Source organism: Dermochelys coriacea, chromosome 5 (genome assembly GCF_009764565.3).
Source record: "Dermochelys coriacea isolate rDerCor1 chromosome 5, rDerCor1.pri.v4, whole genome shotgun sequence".
NCBI lineage: Eukaryota > Metazoa > Chordata > Testudines > Dermochelyidae > Dermochelys > Dermochelys coriacea.
Window position 1 is genome coordinate 68,548,100 of NC_050072.1, and position 21,618 is coordinate 68,569,717.

General features: G+C 38.7%; 1 protein-coding gene across 1 annotated transcript in view; it reads right to left on the reverse strand.

Annotated features, from left to right (window-relative positions):
* Nucleotides 1–20,850, reverse strand: part of LOC119856291 (ferritin heavy chain-like) — a 63,662-nt gene extending 42,812 nt beyond the window's left edge. The window contains exon 1 of the mRNA XM_038403674.1: nucleotides 20,701–20,850. Coding sequence (XP_038259602.1) covers nucleotides 20,701–20,850 — 150 coding nt within the window. The remainder of the gene's footprint in view (nucleotides 1–20,700) is intronic.
* Between the last annotated feature and the right edge of the window lie 768 nt (nucleotides 20,851–21,618).

Below are 21,618 nucleotides of genomic sequence, written 5' to 3' on the forward strand. Positions count from 1 at the left end.
AAAATACAAACCACTCTTCTAAAGTTGAATAGAAGTTTTCAAAAAAAATTAACCTGTGTTGCTGAGTATTTTCCAATGAACTACCAGCCATTTTTAATAACCACCAATATCAACATTCATCATTTAACCCTCACATTAGAGATGGTCAGAAAATGTAGGGGGTGGGAGTTCACCGTTTTGTTTAATATAAAAGCTTTCTGATGAAAATTTTCTGACCAGTTCTGCCCAACATAAATGTGGTTCATCTAATAAATGATGACTGTATAGTTTAAATTCGTCATTATGTACTTCAGTTTTTAAATAGTATATTTCAGGATGCTCATGAGATAACATAAAATATTTTATGTTAAGTATTTACTTCTATAAAATAAGTACAAAAACAACAAAAGGTTCCTGGGTACAGTGAATTTCACATAAACTATCAAAAAGAAAAGGAGTACTTGTGGCACCTTAGAGACTAACAAATTTATTAGAGCATAAGCTTTCGTGAGCTACAGCTCACTTCATCGGATGCATTTTGCATCCGATGAAGTGAGCTGTAGCTCACGAAAGCTTATGCTCTAATAAATTTGTTAGTCTCTAAGGTGCCACAAGTACTCCTTTTCTTTATGGAATAAGTATGGTTCCCACTGGCTTCTTGTCAAAACCCTCACATGGAACTGTATTCCACTGGGAAACTGTAGTTTTTTTTCCACTCTGGAACTGATAATCTGTTTGAGACAGATGTAGAGAATGATATTAAAAAATGTATGCAAGTGCACACAGGTTAAATTTAAATAGCTAAGGGATACTAAAATATAGTGTGTGGTCTCATTCCACATTTTTTACATATCATTATTGTCCAATTAAATCATGAAAAACATATAGGGATGTCTTAAAGCTAACAAAGTGAGCAACATTTTAAATCAATATCTTTGATGAGAGAAAGAGAGAGGGAGAGAGAGTATCTATATACACATAACAAAATATTTTAATATACATGCTGTGGCCATATAGGTTAGTGAAGGCCAAGATATAGAGAGTCCTGCAAATAAAAAATAAATCTTATAGCTTACTTTATGAGGAATTAGCCTCCAGGACAGAATAGACAAAGAATGATTTGGCAATTAGGGGGCAAATTTATATCTACTGTACCTCCACTGAACTCAGTTGAGTTGCCACAGGTCAGGGTTTGTTGTAACATGTTGACAAACTCATAATATCAAAACCCAAGTAATCTGAAAAAAGAAATTGCTAATCATCCAGGAATAAATATTACTCTGGAAGTGAGACAGCACAGACAGCACAAAATAATCCAAAAATCTAACTGGAGACAGAGTTCAACTGAGTATGGTTGGCAGTCATGTGAAATAATGCGTGATGTCAACATATCCTATCATCCAAAAAGAAGCATTTGGGTCTGGCATCAAATTGGGATTGGGATCAAGGCAGCAGGCTTTTTCCTTTTTTTGTGATACACCCAATCCAATCTCTCAATTGATTACAAAAATAAAACTCAAAAGGACTGACAGATACAAGCAGCAATGGTCAGAGAGATTAGAACAGAATCAATCAAGGGAAATATCTCTGAGCTAGAAGGTATACTCCAGCAGACATACCAATACTCCAAGATATGTTATAAGATAAGAGAATATACCAAGCTCCTCCATTCCTAAAATGTCTCACTGAATTAGGAGCTATGGTAACGTACATTGCTTTATGACATTTTTAATAATATATAAAATCTCAGAAAGTACTGTACAAAGTCTATCTGGTATTGTGTGCACAGAGGTTTGTGGAGGCTAGCATGTGTCTAAGCAGGGATTGCAAAGGTCAGTGAAGAAATGTCAAGCAACTTCCATGAGATAATATTTTGTTGGTTTTATATTTTTGTTTATTCTACTGACTTTTTGCCATTGTCAGATATCTCAGTGATATTACATAAATAGCTTTTCACTATTTATCACTCAGGTTATCTGTGCAATTATTCCGGCATCATACTTAAAACATTTCACTCTTTATGGGCAGAGCAAAGTTCTCATTAACATTTGAAAGACAAAAAATAAATATTGATTTTGGTAAATAACTCCAACAACAGGCAGGTTAACATTTATTTTTGAGCATTTTTAGCTATTTCATTTGTCTAGTGTCTCATATTAATTGTGATGCAGTCACCGTGACTCTGGTTCGGCAAACCACGTGAACACCTACTGAATTTTATTGTGTGCTGAAAACATCCCTATTCAGCAAAGCATTGAAGCATGTGCTTATGTCCCATTGTCAATTTGCTGAATAGCGATGGACGCACCGCACCTACTTAAGTGATTTGCTGAATTGGGAACCCTTTCACCAACTGTTGTTTTTGCCTGTGGCTATATGTTTGTAGGGGCTTGGTTTGGGGTGGGGTTGGTGTCATAAGTATATAAAGAGAGAAAGTACTATACACATACATCTGGGTGTTTGAGTTATGAATTCAGGATCTGGCAGTTATAAAGTAGTTGAATAACCTGTTAAAAATGTAAAATTCTGTTTGATAATTTTGATAAGCAAATTTTCCTTCATGTTTAATGGTGTTAACATCATTAAAACTTGCTATTAGAAGTGCAGATTGCTATTTTTGTTCAACAAGGTCTGTGATAATTGAGGAAAAAATAGAAGTCAGAGTATTAGAATTGGGGGGTGGGATGGGAAAGCAAAAACTCACTTGGTGACCTTTGAAATTAGGAATTTGAGAAACTGTCAGACAATCAATGCAACCAGGATTAACATTAGCAAACAATTGTTTTGAGTTGCCATTTCCTTCCCTGATGATATTGCAACATTAATTAAGTTTAGCAGCTGACTGGCATTTCCTATACAAGCTGATGTTATGCTACCATTGTTGATGAGCATCAAGGCCCTTAAAAAGATGTTCTAACCTCTGCAGCTTCAGTTCATAATGGGGAGTCAGTGTCAGCAAAAATAGTTGAGTGTACATATCCAAAAGCAAAAGCAAAAACCTGGTGCTTGTAAAATCTGCTTGGAGCAGATTTTCACATATTACATCACTGTTTCAAACTCTGTCATGATGTCAAAAGTGGGCAAGAAATGAATCAGCAAGGAGTTGAACTAAATTAATGAGCCAAGTTTCTTCACAGCATTGAAAAATAATGAATCTATTCATTCAATTAAGTTCCAGAAATCCAAGGGGAAAAAAAAGGACATAAGATAGTTATCTGATACTTCAGGATTCAAAACTGCTACATCAGAACTTAGAATTACCCAATTTACTTTTGTCCTAAACATCTTGCCTGAGGTTAAAACTTCCAGCGGAGCCATCACTTATCTAGCAGAGTTCATTGGTTATAACACACCACTCATGCACTTTTAGGGCCAAAATTCAATTCTGATGTACACACCTGCAAGTCCATTGGTCTTAATGGAGTTGTGTCTACATACATCTGGACTGCATTTGGCCCATAATCTTCAAAGCAATTTACAAACATTAACTAATTAATCTTTATAGTACTGCTCCGATATAATATGTAATATTGACTCTACTAAAAGGATAACATTGTACTCTCTGGTCTATATGCTCCCAGGCACATACTTATCTGTTTTAATACCTTCACTTTTAAGATATGCAAACTTTAGAAAATGAGTCAGTGTTTCTGCTAAGAGAATTATTTGTTTCTTATTCTGTAGATTTAAATTGGATTTAATCATCAATACTTCACATATAACACATCCCTTACCTCCTCCCCCCACCACACACATGCTCTAAATTTAATTAAAATAACTGAAATGAAACTAGAGATGATTTGTTTTTTAAATAGACTGCCACATGCTCCATTTACATAAAACCCATTAGTTTGCATTAAATACAAATTAGCCGCTGATATGAATTAAATCACATATAAATAGTTCAGAATAGCCTCAAAACCATGCATTTTAATTAATATAACAGTTAACCAGATTTATTTATAAGGTAATCAAGATTCTCTCTCATTCATTCTTCAGCACAATAGGCCAGACAATGAAGGGCTGTCCTGCAACACTGCAGTTTTAACAGCTAAACAAAGCCACAAGGGAAGGTGGGAGCATTGATTGGATTCAGTAACTTGCAGGAAAGCATATTGTTTAAAAATGATTCCTCAGCTGCCAATCCAGTAGCACTGTGAAAAAGATCTAAATTATTGTGAGAAGATAAGATTGCAGAAATTCTCTCAAACCCTAGTGACATGGAAGGTTCTGAAGCACAGAAAGAAGCTCTGATGCTTCTCTTTTCTCTGTCTTGGATAGTGGTGAACTTGAACAATGTGGGAAAGGAGTGATACTAGAACACATTTCTTTTCATTAAGTGTAATTGGCTGGTGAAAGCAAACTGTCAAGAATCAGGACACTTGGATTCTATCCCTGGCTCCGCAACTTTGAGCAAGTAATTTAAATTTTTCTGTGCCTTATTTTACCCATCTGCAGATGGGTACAATACTTTCCTCACATGAGCCATCTGCACTAAATGAATGCATCCATGTTTGTTAGATAGTGTAAGATGTTCAAATAAAATGGTTCTGAATAAGTGCAAAATATTTACTATTACTATTTACTGAAGGAAATGCATTTTAAACATATTTGGTTCATACTTGGGGCAAATTGCTGGCATAAGCTGCCTTACTATGCTGCCAGCATCCTGAAGCCCTAAGCTTTTCATGGTAACCTATGCCATTGTAGCAGATTCACAAGGGCTGCCAAAAGGGCATCAATTACTACAGGAAAAAATGATCTTGCAAGGTGCTGAGGCCCTTCGATTCTGTTTCATTCACTGGAAGGTGAAGTGGCTCAGCATCTTGCCCCTCCCTAAACTGGATCTATAGTTTGGCTACAGTGTATCAGTTAAGATATTAAAATTGGTTTAAATTATGTGTCACCTCATAAGGATGATGGCAGATCTGAGAAGGAGGACTCTGTGGAAGGCAACAATAATGAACCCAAATCCCACTAGTGCCAAGCGAGGAGCTGGACTCTAGAGCCATGAGGAAATTAGTCTAGTTGTACTAAACCTTTGGTAGTACAGACAGCAATTGAAGTGGCATTGATATAAAAAATCATACAACTGCTAAAGGTTTTGAACATGTAAGAATGCCATCATTTCAGATGTTCCAAATGATTCACATATTTTGCAACTACCACCAGGGCTATTGGGGAAAATAAACCCAGATTGCTAATACCTTAATTGATACTGTATAGCCAAATTATTGATCCAATTTAATGAGGCACTGAACATCACTTGGAAGATGCTGAGCCACTTCACCTCCCAATAAATAAATAAATCAGAATTGAATGGACTCAGCACCCTTGCAAGATCAAGCCCTTATTTGGGATCCAAACCTGCAAACACCCTGCTTGATGCGGCTCCCATTCAACTCATCAGGACAACGGTCATTGATTTGACTGGTGCAAGATCAAGCCCACTATGTAGCGCTACCATGCAAGTAATAAGCACACTAGGTACCAAATATTTGCAGAATCCAGACCTTAGTTAAGAATAGTTTTTAGAAGTTTTACTAATATAAGAATCCTGCTCTTAATTTCTCCAGTGTAAGTGAGCAAATGGAATTCAACAAGCTCTAAAATACCTTAACTGATATCAGAATTTATTATGGCATATCTGGCCCAAAATTTCTGTAATACGGATCCAATCTCTGTGGCAAATTTGGCTGGATGTACACCCTGAGATATTCTACTATCTTCAGTGAGGCAGAACGGGGGTGTTTGTTATCCTATTCAATGATATGTCATAAATTTTTCACACAGTATTAATGTACAAAGTATATTACACTGCACCACAGTTGTAAAATGACATGGAAATGTTAATTCAGGCATCTTTGTGGCTAGTAGATATGAGTACACAGACCCCACAGACTGAACAAGAATTGGTACACCTTTCAGGAATAGATGGATCAAATTATTATAGATTTGATGGATCCAGAGCTCTGAGGCAAGCTTGGTCAATATTGGCTAGAAAGTTCTACTTCCCTCCATTCTTCCACATAGAGGGAGTCCTATGGAGCAATACTATCCTTCCAATCAGTGGCAAAATCTTGATGTGGAGGGACTGGATGGACAGAGAAATTATGACTGTGTCACAACTAATTGACAATGATAAATGTAAACCATTTGTAGATCTTCAGAAAAAAATTGGTTTCCCCAGTTCCAGAGCATGAAAATATTTCAAGTTAAAGCATTTACTAACGGATGTATTTGGACCAGATGAACTGGGATCTCCAGAATTTTTATGATTTTGGAAGAAAATTCCTGGATTTACTCAGCGATTTACAATTTTCTGGCCCAAAATCTCTACCAAAGATTGATAATTTGAGAATTGCCCAGAATAGAGATTTGTATATACAATTATCACCAACCCAATGGAACACAATTTTATCTAATGTTAAAAAAGCAACTATAGACCTGAGACTACTGTTTATTCACCAAAAGACACTTTTTCAAATGTACTGGTCCCCACATAGGCTAATGGTAATAGGCCTCAAACGCTGACTGCTGTTGGAAATGTAACTCCCTTCCTTGGTGCTACATTAGCTCTCAAGTTTTGGGAGTGCCCCTGCATCAAGAATTTCTGGTCTGAGGTGGGTCAAAGGGGCCATTTGATATTGGATGCTAAAGTTACGTTTTCTTCCTGGATATATTCCTGGAGATTGCTTGATAACAAGGCAGCATGGTTCTAATGTGCGGCTTGTATTGCTAAAAAAATTAATCCTGCAAAAATTTAAAAGTTGATCCCCACTAAATATTGATGACTGGTGATATGAATGACCTTACAGATAACAAATGACTGACATTCCACAGAAAGGGAATATCTGAAAAATTCCAAGCAATTTAGACGGACTTTTTAGAGGTCTATGATTAAAATAGACCCTTAAGATAGATATGTCACTTCCCCACTGCTCCCTTTATCCTAACCCTCTTTATTTACTTTGTATGTTTTTATGAATCTGGTATTTTGGAACATTTTTTGTATTTGGAGAAATAAATACAAAATTATAAATATAAAAGAAATGCCGTGGAAATGTTGAATGCATAGCAATGTTCTCTAATGCAATCCAATTAAAATTTATATTATGGGGAAATGTATACATATTATAAACATTTTATTACTAAAATATAGCATGCATAAAACTGACATCTTTGAAAAAGAAACATCAAATCAAGTCTTCTCATTGAATTAAAATATTTTAGCAGCGTTTAAATTAACATTCATTCCTGATGTATTCACATGCTAGAAACATTCCTAATCCCATTTACAACATACCTATTCCTACTGGCAGAAAGGGGCAACTATCTGCTAAGCTTGGATAGTTTTACCCACCAATTATCAGTGAAGCGAGCCATGGGAAAACTGCCACTTTGCTTCTAGGAAACCAGGATTTTCAGAAAATGATGTTTTTGAGGTGCCCTGGGTAATGTTTTGCAGTAAGATACATCATGTTTGGCTATGTCAGTCAGATCAATGTCATGTTACATTATGACCTATCCCAAGATATGACTGACAGACTGAAGCAGATATGATGCAGCAAAGGAGAGGCATGAACTGAAGAAATAGAAAAGAAAAAGACATCCCACTTCTCACACCCAAAACATCCTTAAAATTTACAAACAGGAATGAAGGGAAAACATAGTGGCCACAATCAGAGGGGTGCTGAGCACCCACTACTCCCACCAATCTCAACAGGAGTTTTAGGTGCACTTTGCTTCTCAGGATTTGGTCCAAGGTTATTAAAAATATTGCTTTTATCATGAGAGCCTGATTCTCCCAATCAGATTATCCTTTATTGGGCATTCCCTTATTGTGTATGAATGTTCTGTATTCTCATTTTCAGTGGTTTCCAGCTGACATCCCTTCACTGTGCCATATACTAACTTGAATTAAAATATGAGCTTGAGAATATATCAAAATACGTATATAATTTCCCTTACAGTTAAAAATAAAAGCACTAAATGACTGATTATACTAAATATGTTGTTTCTGGAGATTTTTAAATAGGATTAGAGACTTAGAGACCAAAGCCCTCTATCCACAAAAGAGCTGCAACACAGACTGCAGTAGTGCTAGCTTTCCTACACCGTTCCAACAAATGGACCTCATTGCTGACCTGGAGTTACCACTTCTAAGGATAATAAGGGCATTGGAGTCTCCATGCTCATTCAGTCCTTGACCTCTCCATTGGGACATCCAACAAGAGTGCAAATCAGTGATGATTATGTTGATGTTTTTGTGGTGTCTGAACATGGTCACCTGTCCACTAAAAACAAGATTAAGACCACTAACCACTTCTCATTGACCAACCAAAAGTCCTCATCTGGTGACTACAATTTCATGCTACCAGCCTGTATTAAGAAACAAAAATGCTCCATATCCCATTCCAATCCCTCTTACCAGATTTTAAAGGTTGATGATTATTAATAATAATATTAATATTATTCATTATTACAACTTATATTATAGTAGCATCTAAAATCCCCAACCAAGATTTGGGCTGCATTCAAACAGGCGCTGTACAATGTATAACAAGTCCCTGCTCTGAACAGCCTAAAGTTTATATAGACAGGTCACAGAAAAGTTGTAAGTGGGTAAAGAAGCACAAAGAGACAAAGTGATTTGCACAATGTCATACAGCACATTAGTAGCAGAGCTTATAATAGAATCTAGAATCTTCTAAATCACAGTCCAGTGCAATAACCACTAGACAATGCTGCCTCCATGTAGCTCCCATAGCCATATTCCGTTCACTAAGGGTAATGTAATTTGTCATAGTCAAATGATGTTTTCTTTCATAAGTTAATATACACAAGGGCAGAGATCATAACTCGGTGTTCTTTGAAGATAATTGCCCTGCCCCTTATAATTTTCTTGGGAGAGAAACAGATGTACTGAAGACAGAATAAAATTAATACTTTCTGGAACTGATTGTGTCAGGGTCAAATCTTTAATTACAATTCCTGCACTGAACTGGCAATTGCCCAGAGATGCTAGCATTGGTGAAGGAAGTCATTCCTGGTTTACAAGCTCACTGCCCTTCAGGCATTATGGCCTTCTGTCTGGATTGCCTTGTTCTTGAGTTTTCATGGACTGAATTTATCAAAATTACTTTTCTGGGTGTGTCACAGGCTGCAGCTGACATAATCACTAAGTGCTATGGTCTGGTCCTGTGCTGAAGGTCTAACTGGGATGAAGAGATGAGCAGTCAGCTTGGAAAGAACTGGTTAGCACCTTGTGCTTATTTAGTTGGGGTTGATTGATTTGTTGGAGGATGAGTTTTAGTTTTTCATCTTTTCATATAAATTATTTCTGTTTCCTGAGAGAACAAAGGTCCAACATCTGGAGTGGAACTTTGTAGATTGGTGGCAAAAAGGATAATGTGTTTGATATGCGTGTATGTGTAGACAGATATCAGATATAACTATATATTCAGTAGGTTTCAGAACATAGTTCTGCAGGAAGTAGAGTGGAACTAAGTGTCCTGTGCACAGGCCTGGAGCAGGGAACTCCTGAGTTGTAATCTTGACTCAGACACTGACTCCTTTTAATGCTAGGAGCCACAAAGTACTTGCCTTAACCTCTGCTTCCTTTTCACCACCTGTGAAAAAGAGACAATACTACTTACCTGCTTCATGGTCCACTGTGAAAAATTAATTAACTAATGCTTACAGATTTTCTTAAAAGCCCTTGCCCTATTGTCGCCTCTCTCCTTACCCCACTCTCCAATACGAGAGAGAACTCAGCAATCAGTAAGCAAGCAAGGTAGTAAAAAGAAACTTTATCCTGATCCTAGAGGGCTCAGTATCTTGCAGTCACTGGTAGGTCTGGCATGTAACTGTTCTTGGGTGTGTGTCTCCATAATGAAACACCAAAAGAGGTTCAACAGAAAAGAAGGACTGAGTGACAGCAAAGGAGATCTACAAACACAGTCCAATTGTTGTACCATTTTAGCTTTACAATACTAGAGGAGAGTTTAATGATTCCCTCTGTCAACAAAATCTCTTGGGTCCCTTTCTCTTGAACACAAAAGGCTCAAATAAGGATGTAAGATGAGGTGTACTAAGGCATTGATGGTTAGATAGACATCAGAGAACAGCCTTTTTGAGAAATCAAGTGTCAGAAACTGTGATGGGATGTGATGGGCCTAGTGGTAAAGCCAGGGGTCAGAGGCAGATTCAGGAGTCCAGAGCATGTTTGGAGTGAGACCAGACTAGGATCAGGGCTGGAGCAGGAGCAAGGCTGGAGCAGGTGAAGGCTTGAGCATTGTGTTGTCACTAACGAGAGAGTTCCAAGCCCTGGAGTGATATTGAGCAGACTGAGCTTCTGTTCCTCTTGTTAGGCTTATATACCTGCCCTGAGAGTCACCAGACCAGGTCCTGGCTTGTGGAGTGGTGGAACCTAGCACAGGAGTGACTCATCATCTTACATCCAGTTTGGGGCACCCTAGAAAAATCCTTGCTCATGTTTTGACCACACAATAGTCAGGCCAGATGTTCAGATAACATAGTGCGAAATATATATGTGAGGAAGTAGATTTCTGAGGATGGATGAGAGAGAACAAAAGTAATCATAAGGGCCAACATTGGCAAAACCTTCTGCATTTGCAGCTAAATCAAGATATGGATGCCAAGGTAGATGCCTACTGCCACATATGTATATGGCACTATCCTAAGAAACATGGCATGCATAATCCTGGGTATCCACATCCTGATTTAGTTGCAGATGCAAGAGGCTTTGACAACATTGGCCATCATGATTGTTTCTATTCTTCCTCACCCATCCTCAGAAACCTGCTTCATCACTTAATCATTTTAAAATTAGACCATTTCCATTTTAACATCAGAGCTTCAGCCTCTTCAATCAATGTGGAAACAGAAGTGGACATACTTTAAAATAACAGTAAGTAGCTCAAAGCCCTGCTACTTTGCCCCAAGTTACGTTGCCCCAAGATGGCACTGAAGTTACCCTTTAAGCAAATCTGGCTACATAAAATGAAATTGTAGATACATTTGCTTGGTTGTTGAACAGCAGTTACAGAGTAATTAGTGCCACTTAATGGAAAGTGTTACTGAGGTGCATATTGTTATTAATCAAACTCCAGTATAAAGCTGGCTGCAATAATAATGAGTGCAATTACTGACTGGTGAACTGTTCAGCCTGAACACTGACCCCAACCAAAATTCTTTCTAAAGAGATGAAACTCACAGGTCTTAAAATCACTTTATTCCTGGCACTTCTGAGACATAAATCCAGCCTAGGTGATGTAAGATTTAATATATGAATTTATCAAATACAGAATAAAAGGAAATAAGAGTGTGAGGATCAAAAAAAGGTGACCCATCAAACTGGGCCAGCTTTCACCTTAGCCTGACAATATTTAACTCTCTCATATACCCCACATAATGGACACTAAGGAATTCTTTACCCAGCTTGTATTGAAATTTTCTTCAACATATCTCTAAATTAAACATAAATAATGCCCACATAATTGTAAACATCTATCAGTTTAAATGAATTAAAAATCTGTGGATTTATTCAGTCCTGTAGTGACTTTCTGGCCAACAGATGGCTTGTAGTATCTATTGATTGCTGTACACTGCAGTTCTCCCGTGACTGGATTCAGTGTTGGTGCTTCTCTACCTTAGCCACTGGGGGAAAAATAGATCCTGTACACCTATGTTTCCTGGCAGATTGTCTGTAAACATGTCCACTGGCCAGCTCCGAATAACTTTGCCTTTTTTCTGGATTCATCCTACACTGGCAGTTTCCTCTCTTACTTTCTAGCATGGCTTTTAACTTGGGGCAGAGATAGAGGCTCTAAGAATGTTGGCTAATTGATGTTTATCTATTCTCAATGTTCTGGTGCTAGCTGGACTTCAGCCCTCCAGCTAGTGTTCCTGGTTTATGCAACACACTAGAGATAATACCAGAGTTTCAGATACATTCACAGATGGAGGAGTTTGTTACATTTAATAAGAAAATGAATAATATAATCCGTATAGTTTCCCCTGTGGTATTTATTATCATTATTAAATACAATTTATTTCATGCTCTCCCACCATTTTCTATGTGCCACAGGTTTTTGTATTAAAGATACTTAATTATAGAAGTAGTAATTGGTTAGCAGGAAGATAGAAGTTTTAGCAGTGAGGTAAGAGATATGCAGGCTTTGGGCTTCTGAAAAAAGTAGAGGGGGTGTTTGGGGATTTTTGGATAAGCACATTAGTAGGCAAGAGAACAGTTACTTCAGTGAACAGCTGAAAACCAGTGCTTGAGCAGATTCTCATGGCAAGGTATACTACTGCCTGTAATGCATAAGTGTGTCCTGCTGTTATACGCCAACACAAGCAGCAGAAGAGGAAGAGAAAGAGGGATTTTTATCAACAGCTGGGTAGTTTTGTTGATTAGATTATCTATTTTATGATTCTAACAACGGGAGATATGAATAAAGGTTGGTAGCAGACACGGTAAGCAAATGAATAGGGTTGGACCACATGGCATTGGGACAGCAAATGATAAAGGGGAAGGTTAAGAACTTGCTGTGAGATGCACAATCCGATTATGGTGGTACTTGGGTCCTTGACAAAGACATGCACAATTGCATGGAATTCACCAAATGGTCAAACCAAAAACCAGAATGACCATTTCATTACCAATAAAAGGCACAGACAGTCACTGTTGGATGTTATAGTGTATAGAAGTACCAAGTGTGACTGTGATCACGAACTACTAACAGGAAAAATTAAAGGACTTGTTTACACTTAAATGCTGCAGTAGTGTTTCAGTGAAGACACTACCTATGCTGACAGGAGAAGTTCTCCCATCAGCATAGGTACTCCACCTCCTCGAGAGGAAGCAGCTGTGTCGATAGATTTCTCCCATTCACGTAGTACTGTCTACACTGGGTATTAGGTCAGTTTAAATGTCGCTCAGGGGTGTGGATATTTCACACCCCTGAGCAACATAGTTATACTCACCTTATTTCCTAGTGTAGACCAGGCCTAAGATTAACTTGCAGTCCAAGAAAAAGATGGATGCAACTGGAACCAAATATGATCTTGATAAGTTAATGGAGAGCTTTTTCAGTGATGCTTGGAAAGAGTTTCAGGACATTAATTTGTGATGAGGAAGAAATCTCACTGCAGCCCAGATGGGAAATATTCAAGAAAGTGATTCAAAACAGAGGGGAAGCAATTATTGGAAGGTGTAAACAAACAAGGTAAAGTGGGACAAGCAGCAAAACAATAACATTACAGGAAAAATGCAAACAAGCCAAGACTACTGGGAAAATGGAAGAAGTAAAAGCATTGTGCAAATGGTGAAGAAATCACAAAGATTGGACAAGCAAATGTTTTGGAAAGAAGAGGTTCAACTACTAGAGTAGACATCAAGAAAACAAGATATGAAAACAATGTATAACAACATTAAGCTATATAGAAACACAATCAGGCCAACAATGCAAGCAGTAAAAAATGCTACCGAAGAATTGACAACAAATACCGAAGAGGTGCTGTAAATATAGAAGAAGCATTTTGACAAAATGCTGAGCCCCATAGTTCATCCACATGCAAGCATTTTGGATATGCTAGATGTACAGGGCAACTTGCAAGGTACAATGGATATCAGCACTGAACCATCATCTGAAGAAACAGAAAGAACAGTGAAGCAGTTAAAAATAGGGACACTGCAGGAATAGATAATATAATAACTGAGCTGCTAAAAGCTGCAGGATTGAGTATTATCAAAGCATTAGAAAAACATGCAAGACAGGAGCAAGAAAAGGTACCAGATGACTATCTAAAGACAACAGTTGTACCAATCTTGAAGAAAGTAGATCCTGTTGAATTGAATCATTATAGAGACATAAGCTTGTCAGTACCAGGAAAAACCATGATGATAGTAATTGTCAACAGATGAAGGCCAGTTTTAAAGGAAGTAGTAGGGGACGAACAGTGTGACTTCAGACCAGTCCAAAGTTGCATTGATCAGATATTCACACGCTGACAGTTGATGAGGAAAAAAGCAAGAATGGGGATTTAAAATGTTTGCTGTTTTCATCAACTTCATGAAGGCACTTGATTCAGTTTGGAGAGAAGCATTATGGAAAATAACAAAATCAGTGGGTGTTCCAGAGAAGACAATTGCAATTACAAGATCTATTGTGTAGACTCCTGCAGTGCCATAATTCTTGGAGAATTAAGCAAGTTGTTCAAGTCAAAGTTTGGTGTAAGACATGGGGGCATGGAATCACTGCAACTTTCCATCATGCCCTTAAACTGGACATTAAGAATGACAGATGAGCTGGAGTGTCTGACATTAGCTTATGCAGATGACCCTGTACAACTGACAGACATATTTGAATTAATGATGATAGTCTTCACTACCTTGGAAAATTGGTGTAGTCGACTTGGACTTACAATAAATGCCAAGATGATCAAGTGGTTGTATTTTGGAAAAGGGACAATAGATAAATGTTGAAATGCAGCAGCAGTGAAGTCATATTACAATAGAATCTTATGTGTACCTAGGAAACTTGATCAGTGCCATCAGTTCCATCCAGGAAGATGTGCCTTACCTATAAGTGCTGCACAAAATTATGGACTGATAAAAACATTATGTTTGGTAACAAAGTGAAAATGTATAAAACTAGTATACTAACAATATTATTCAATGGTCAGGTAGCAGCAGTATTAAATGAGACAGATATCAGAAGCCTGGAGGCAGTAGAGATGAGAGATTTTTGAAAGATGTCAGGTGTAGAGTGAAATCATTTTAAGACAAATGAAGAAGTTAGAAGCATGGGTGTAGTTGGGGGGAGGGGGTTGGGGACATTGCCATCCTAAACTGCAAGCCTTAGGCAGGCACAGAATTTGCCACTGTGGCCCCATTGGCCTGACTGGAGCTGCCCAACTCCCCAAATATAGAAGTCAAACTATGCCTATGGTTAGATGGAGAGTAGGATGTGAAATCAGGGTACAGGATTGGCTATAATAATAATAAAAAAAATAAAAGACTGCAACGGTGGGGACACCGCAGAAGACAGACAGACGATAAGATGCCAAAGAAAATAAAGCAAACACAACCAAGGTCAGTCTGACCCAGAGGCCAACCACTGACTAGATGTTAGGACATCATGTGCAGGAACATGACCAGATTGGAATGAATGGAAGAACAAGGCCAGGCCAGGAATGAATGTTGATGCTGTTCTGCTCCCTGTGTCTGCACAGATCCTCCAGGATGAAAAGAAAAAGAATATTAGTTGGATGTTTCTTCTACAATTCTCAGCAGTGGAAATAGTTAATATTGGCATTTAAAGTATTATTATTATTTGAAATCGGCTTTGACATCCCACTAAAGCTTCATCAATACTGCAATCCGGGGTTCAGCTCAAGTTGCTAGCTTTAATCTAGCTAGCTCAGTTATTGCACCCCGAGTCCATGTGCAACAGGACACACTTTAGCCTGCCCAGAACCCTGAGTATTCACTCAGGTGGCTAACCTGCATTAAATCATGTGCTGCCACAGCTTCACTGTTCAGGTACCCGAGCAACCTAGATTAAAGCTAGCTCGGGTGTGTCAAGCTATCCTTACAAACTGATTACAACATACTCATAGCCTAAAGTGCATGGGTCAGTTCACCTTTCTCTCACAGACAGAGTTTGAAACAGACTGTAAACTCATGCAGACATCACAACTTCAGTTCATAGTTGCCTTCACCTTATGGAGAGTGGTGGGGTTTTGTTTGTTTTTACAACTATAAAGGCTAGAAACGTAAAATGAAAGTTTGCATCCTGGAGCACAAGTTTGGGCAAGAGGTGAATTCAGTGGCAATTTGAATGTCTCCGAAACATGGTGTACATGTGATCCTACCTATAGTTACCTTCACCTTCCCAAGAATGTTTAAAGATTTCCTCATAGGACTATTGTGACCCAGTTGTTACATTGTAAACTGAAGGCTATATACATGAAAATAAGATAGCTATCCCATCAATATAATTCTCTTCCATAGTATTAGAACGAGGAGTAATGGTCTCAAGTTGCAATGGGGGAGGTTTAGATTGGATATTAGGAAAAACTTTTTCACTAAGAGGGTGGTGAAACACTGGAATGCGTTACCTAGGGAGGTGGTAGAATCTCCTTCCTTAGAGGTTTTTAAGGTCAGGCTTGACAAAGCCCTGGCTGGGATGATTTAACTGGGACTTGGTCCTGCTTTGAGCAGGGGGTTGGACTAGATGACCTTCTGGGGTCCCTTCCAACCCTGATATTCTATGATTCTATGATTCTATTAGTACTTACTTCCAGACTTATGTCCAAGTATCTAATATTCCCTGGGAAATTCTCACCAGTGTTAATCTACATTCTTTTTTCAGCCAGCCCTCTATTTAGCCTATTTTTTTCCTCTCAGGCCTGTTTACTGACCTCTTCCCTAAAACTTCTGCCTGACTCTTGCTTCTAGTTCTATATCACTGCCGCATGCCTCCCTACAAGCCATAGTTTGTAATCCTAACAGCGCCTCTTAACTTGACCCTACTTCTTGCATTGTCTGTTGACATGCGTGCGCTCGACCATGTTACTGAAGAAATCTGACCTTCTCCACTTTATCACCGTAACAGGTTCCTATGTTGCCAATGAACACCCCAAAACTGACAACATTTTGTAAAGCCCATCTGCTTGACTTCCAGATAATTAAAACGATGGAATTCATTTTCCTTTTTAGCTGCACACCATGATACCCAACCTTAAAATGGCAACAATATAATGTAATAGCAGCAAAACCAATGACTCATTTGTAATTATTTCTCACCAAAATTGTGTGAATAAAAAGATTTATAGAGGTCCACTCAAATAAAATTTTAATTAAAAAATCTAACATTCAAATGATCCCACATACAAGAAAAGTGTCAATTTTTTTCTTCATTATATTTTATATTCTTTTTAAATAAAAATGTTCTATAGCTATAATTAAAAGTGTTGCTGTTCATAACAGTGATACTATGGGGAAAAATCCTGAGGAACAACTGAATAAAATCCTCAGCACTTGTAATGTAGTGCTTTGGGCAATTTCTGCAGAATATTGGGCTGTGGGGCTTGTTGTTGTATTTGTTTGTGTTATAATGAACTATTGATATTTACAAAAAGACATCAATCTCAGGATTGTCTATGTAAATATGAAAACAAAGCCTAGAGTGTTCGCCAGACATTGAAAGGAAGAATGTTTAGGTAATGAATTTTCTTGGCTGTATGTGACATCAGTTGAAAATATGAAATGTTATGTCTTTCAGATATGTAATCTACTGAAATCTGCCTTCTTCTGATTATATAGTCTCTACCCAAATTACAGCTACAGCAAGAAAAAGACCCTCTAGGCTGGATTGACAAAACTTGTACATTTACTGCTATTCACCAATTATGCTTACGATGAAAACTAAACCTGAAAGCTACTAGTTTAGATATTTATATTTACAGATGTGGTTGTTATATATAATATAGTCAGTGGAAGGAAGTGGGGTCAGGTGAGAGAGAGAGAGAGAGAGAGAGAGAGAGTATGTGCCTTTTGGATCTGGAAACCTGTTTCATTCCTTCCCCTACAAATTCCTTCATTTACTTCAGTGAAGCTCTCTAGGTTCACAAGCTCGAAGAACTTTCAAAAAAGAGCCTTATTTGGATAGAATTGTGCTTGGAGCATTTGTTCTTTTGAGTCTCATACAGTCCAAGTACATTGTCTGCCATTTAAAAAAAATATAAATAATAATCATGATAAGTTAAAAAGAAAAGTGGGGAGAAAATGCGGAGCAGGTAGGTTTTTCCATGTCCCCAAATTCAGAGATCTATGATGGGGACATTTTACAAGCTGATGTTGCAGTATGTTAATAAAATTGACGCACAAAAGACATGAGGGGAATCTACCTAGCTTTAGCTCTTTAGCAAAGAGACTGGAGGTGAAATTCCAAACCCAGCTAAACTCCCATTGACTTCAATGAAGCTGGAATTTCAACCCTGTGTCTTCATGTATTTGATACAGCACCTACTACAATGGGGCCTCAATCCTGATTATGTGCTCTGTGCACAACTGTAAATAATAAATAGTATTACTAATAATATGATGGACTGCCTCATTCAGGGCTCAGTTTTGAAAGAGCCACCATAGTGTGGACGGGGTAAAAGGAAATGGTAGGGGGCACAGAACTGCACTGCCCCAGCCAGAACTCCAAGCCTGAAGCAATCATAGCACTCCACAAAGCTCTAAAGAACCAAGAGAAAGAACAGATGTTCTACCACCCTAGGAAAAATATCCCAGCAGCAGTGCTTGCCCTATGTAGTCCATATTCTTAGCTGATGAATGGGGAAAAGGAGAAGTAGAGATGCTTAGATGGAAATCCTGGCCCTATTTAAGACAATGACAAAACTCCCATTAACTTCAATGGGACTAGGATTTTCAGACCTTGTGTCTTCTCCCTGCCTCAGACATACATGTAGGTGATGGGCACATCCTGGATCAATATTCTTACTGTCAAATACTTACAAATACTTGCAGTATTTAGTTCTTTAGTATTAAAAGCAAGGAGGAGCTCTGCATTCTGAGCTCATGCTGTTGAATAATATGACCTGGAAAAATGGAGGAGAGGGTAACAGATTAAAGAGACTACTCGAACAAACCAAAAACTTAGGAGAGAAAAAACAGAGATCCTGATGAGACAAAAGAGTTAGCAGCAAGAAAAAGCAAATAAGGGAAACCTGGAGGTTCCGTGATTAAAGAATATGGAAAATGGTAATTAGGGATTGAGGAATAAAATTTAAAAATCAAGAGCATTAAAGAAATTGGGAGTGACATACTTAATGAGTCCACTCAGATCTTCAGAATGTCTTGCAGCTCACCCTTCCTTCACTAAACTAACCTGTCACATACTAATGCAGCCCTGAACAGAGAGGATTTTATGAGCTTGCTTATTTCTTCCATTTTTGCTTCAGGGTAAAATACTATATTAACCAGAAACATGATGCATACCTTTGACGGTAACAGGGGCCCTCATGTGAAAGCTACACATTTAGTCACAGGGATGTATCCTTTAAATGACCCTACTTACCAACGATAACTAAAAATGTAAGAGCTCAAGAGGTTATTTAAATATGCCTATTTTTATTTTAGTTCCCGTGATATTTAGTTAGAGATCACTATCAACCATTTCCAGTTACACCCGATAAATAAGTATACCACAGACACCAGACTAGACTATCTCCATATAACACCTTAGTATCAAAATGCAGCCTGTGCTCTGAATAGAATTTTTAATCAGTAATGCACCGTTTAATATGACCTCTGACAACAGATACAGAAACAAAAGGATTCTAGGTGACAGTTAATTAGATACATGTCTCATTAATTATAACAAGAATTCAGTTTGTAATAGATTCCTTGGAGGAAGATCTTTAACTAAAGATTTCTGAGAGCCTGCTATTTCTTTCTTTAGATATTTTTGCTGAATTTACCTGGATTTTATTAAGAATGTAGAGACTAGTTTTCTCTCAATTTCAAAATTAAATTTAGATTTTAGTTAAGAGCCAGTCTTACTGACACATTTTGTTTTACTTGGAGTTGCAGATTTTTCACTGAGTTTACTTCTTCAGTTCCAGAACTGATTTTGCACAGTTGCACAAACATCAGCATGCTATAATGCATCATTTATCAATTTGTTTCCTTTTTATAAAAATAACACAAACTATGTACACTAATATTTTAATAAACACTCCACTACTAATATTCACTTGACTGCACTCAGTCTTAAAGACTGCAGAATAAGTCTCTGTGAAAAAAGAAAATACAGTAGAACATCAAAGATAAGAACACCAGAATTACGGATTTACCGGTCAACTGGACACCATATAGAACTGGAAGTAATCTATCAGGTAGCAGTGGAGATAAAAAAAGAGCAACAGCAAATACTGTACTGCCTCAAGGTTTTAGCCCTGAGGCTCAGCACTTCAGCCATAGGGGGTTGGAGGTGGGGCCTCAGGGCTTCTGAGCCTCAGAAGTGCCGGGGGCTCAGGGCTTTAGACTTGGCGGGAGCGCTGGGGCTCGGGTCTTCACACCTGCAGCTCCATCCACGGCTTCAGCCCCGCATGGGGCACTGTGGCTCAGCACTTCAGCCCCGTGGATCCATTCCTGACTTCAGCCCCCCAGGGACGCTGGGGCTTGGGGCTTTAGCTACAAGGGGAGCACCAGTTTCAACCCCAGTGCACCCCCGCCCCGTAGCTAAAGCCCAAAGCCCCCCATGAGGCTGAAACCAAGAGAGGAGCCACAGGGCTAAAGCCCTGAGACGCAGGGAGCCCGGAGGGTCAGAAGTCCTTCTCCCCCCACACCCATGCCCAGGGCTGTGAGCACTGCCAGGCCCTGCCCTCCAAGACTGAAGTCTATACCGTCTTGTTCAGAGTTACACAACCTCCATTCCCGAGGTGTCCATAACTCTGACGTTCTACTGTATCAGTCACATGAAGGCACACAGAGCCTGACCCTCATTTTGCAATGGTGTAATTCAGGAGAAACTCTGTTGAAAACAGTGCAGTAACACCAGCCTAAAGCCAGTGTTCCATAAGGGATATAAGGCCCACTGTGAAGAAAATCTGAAGCCAAACCAGGGCTGCTAGCTCAGCTGCCTCTTCAACAGTTACCTGGCATGGTTTGCCACCTACCCCAATATCTGCCCCTTCTGTAGCAAGAGGGAGACCCTGGTGCACATCTACATCGAATGTGCCAGGTTGCAGTCCCTCTTCCAGCTCCTCCAAATCCTTCTTATTAAGTTCTGGCTGCACTTTTCCCCGCAGCTCCTGATCTATGCACATGCCATCCGTGGCCCCACAAAGTCACGAGAGCTTTGCCTCTGTCTCCTGACCCCCTCGGACTTTGACCACCCAGCTTCAACCTTTGGCCTGTATCTGGACTCTGACTATGGCACTGATTTGGCTTGTCCATGGACTCTGACCACCCAGCTTTGACCTCCGACTTGCACCTGGACTCCAGCTACAGTACTGACTTTGGCTTGTCTTTAAACTCTGGTCTTGGTTTAACTCTGGCCTGTCCTCAGATCTTGGTTCCAGCGCTACTCTCAGCTCAGTCTTGACCCTACATCCGGCTTTGACCTCCGCTACAACCACTATCACGAGGCAATGAGTGACAGCCACTACTCTTGTCAACTCTGTTACATAGTTATAAATAGTCATATATTAGACATTGTAGTCAATATTAAGTTTTCCTTTCACTAACCTTTTTCACAAAATTTCAGTGTTGTGTTCACATATATCCATGACTTTAGGGCCGGATGGGACCACTGTGGGCACCTAATCTGACCTCCTACATAACATAGGCCATAGAACTTCCTCAAAATAATTCCTAGAGCATATATTTTAGAAAAATATCCTATCTTGATTTTAAAATTCTCAGTGATGGAGAATCCACCACAACTCTTGCTAAATTGTTCCAATGGTTAATTATTCTCGCTGTAAAAAATGTACATCTTATTTTCAATCTGAGTTTGTCTAGCTTCAACTTCCAGCCACTGAATCATGTTATACCTTTCTCTGTTATATTGAATAGCCCATTATTAAATATTT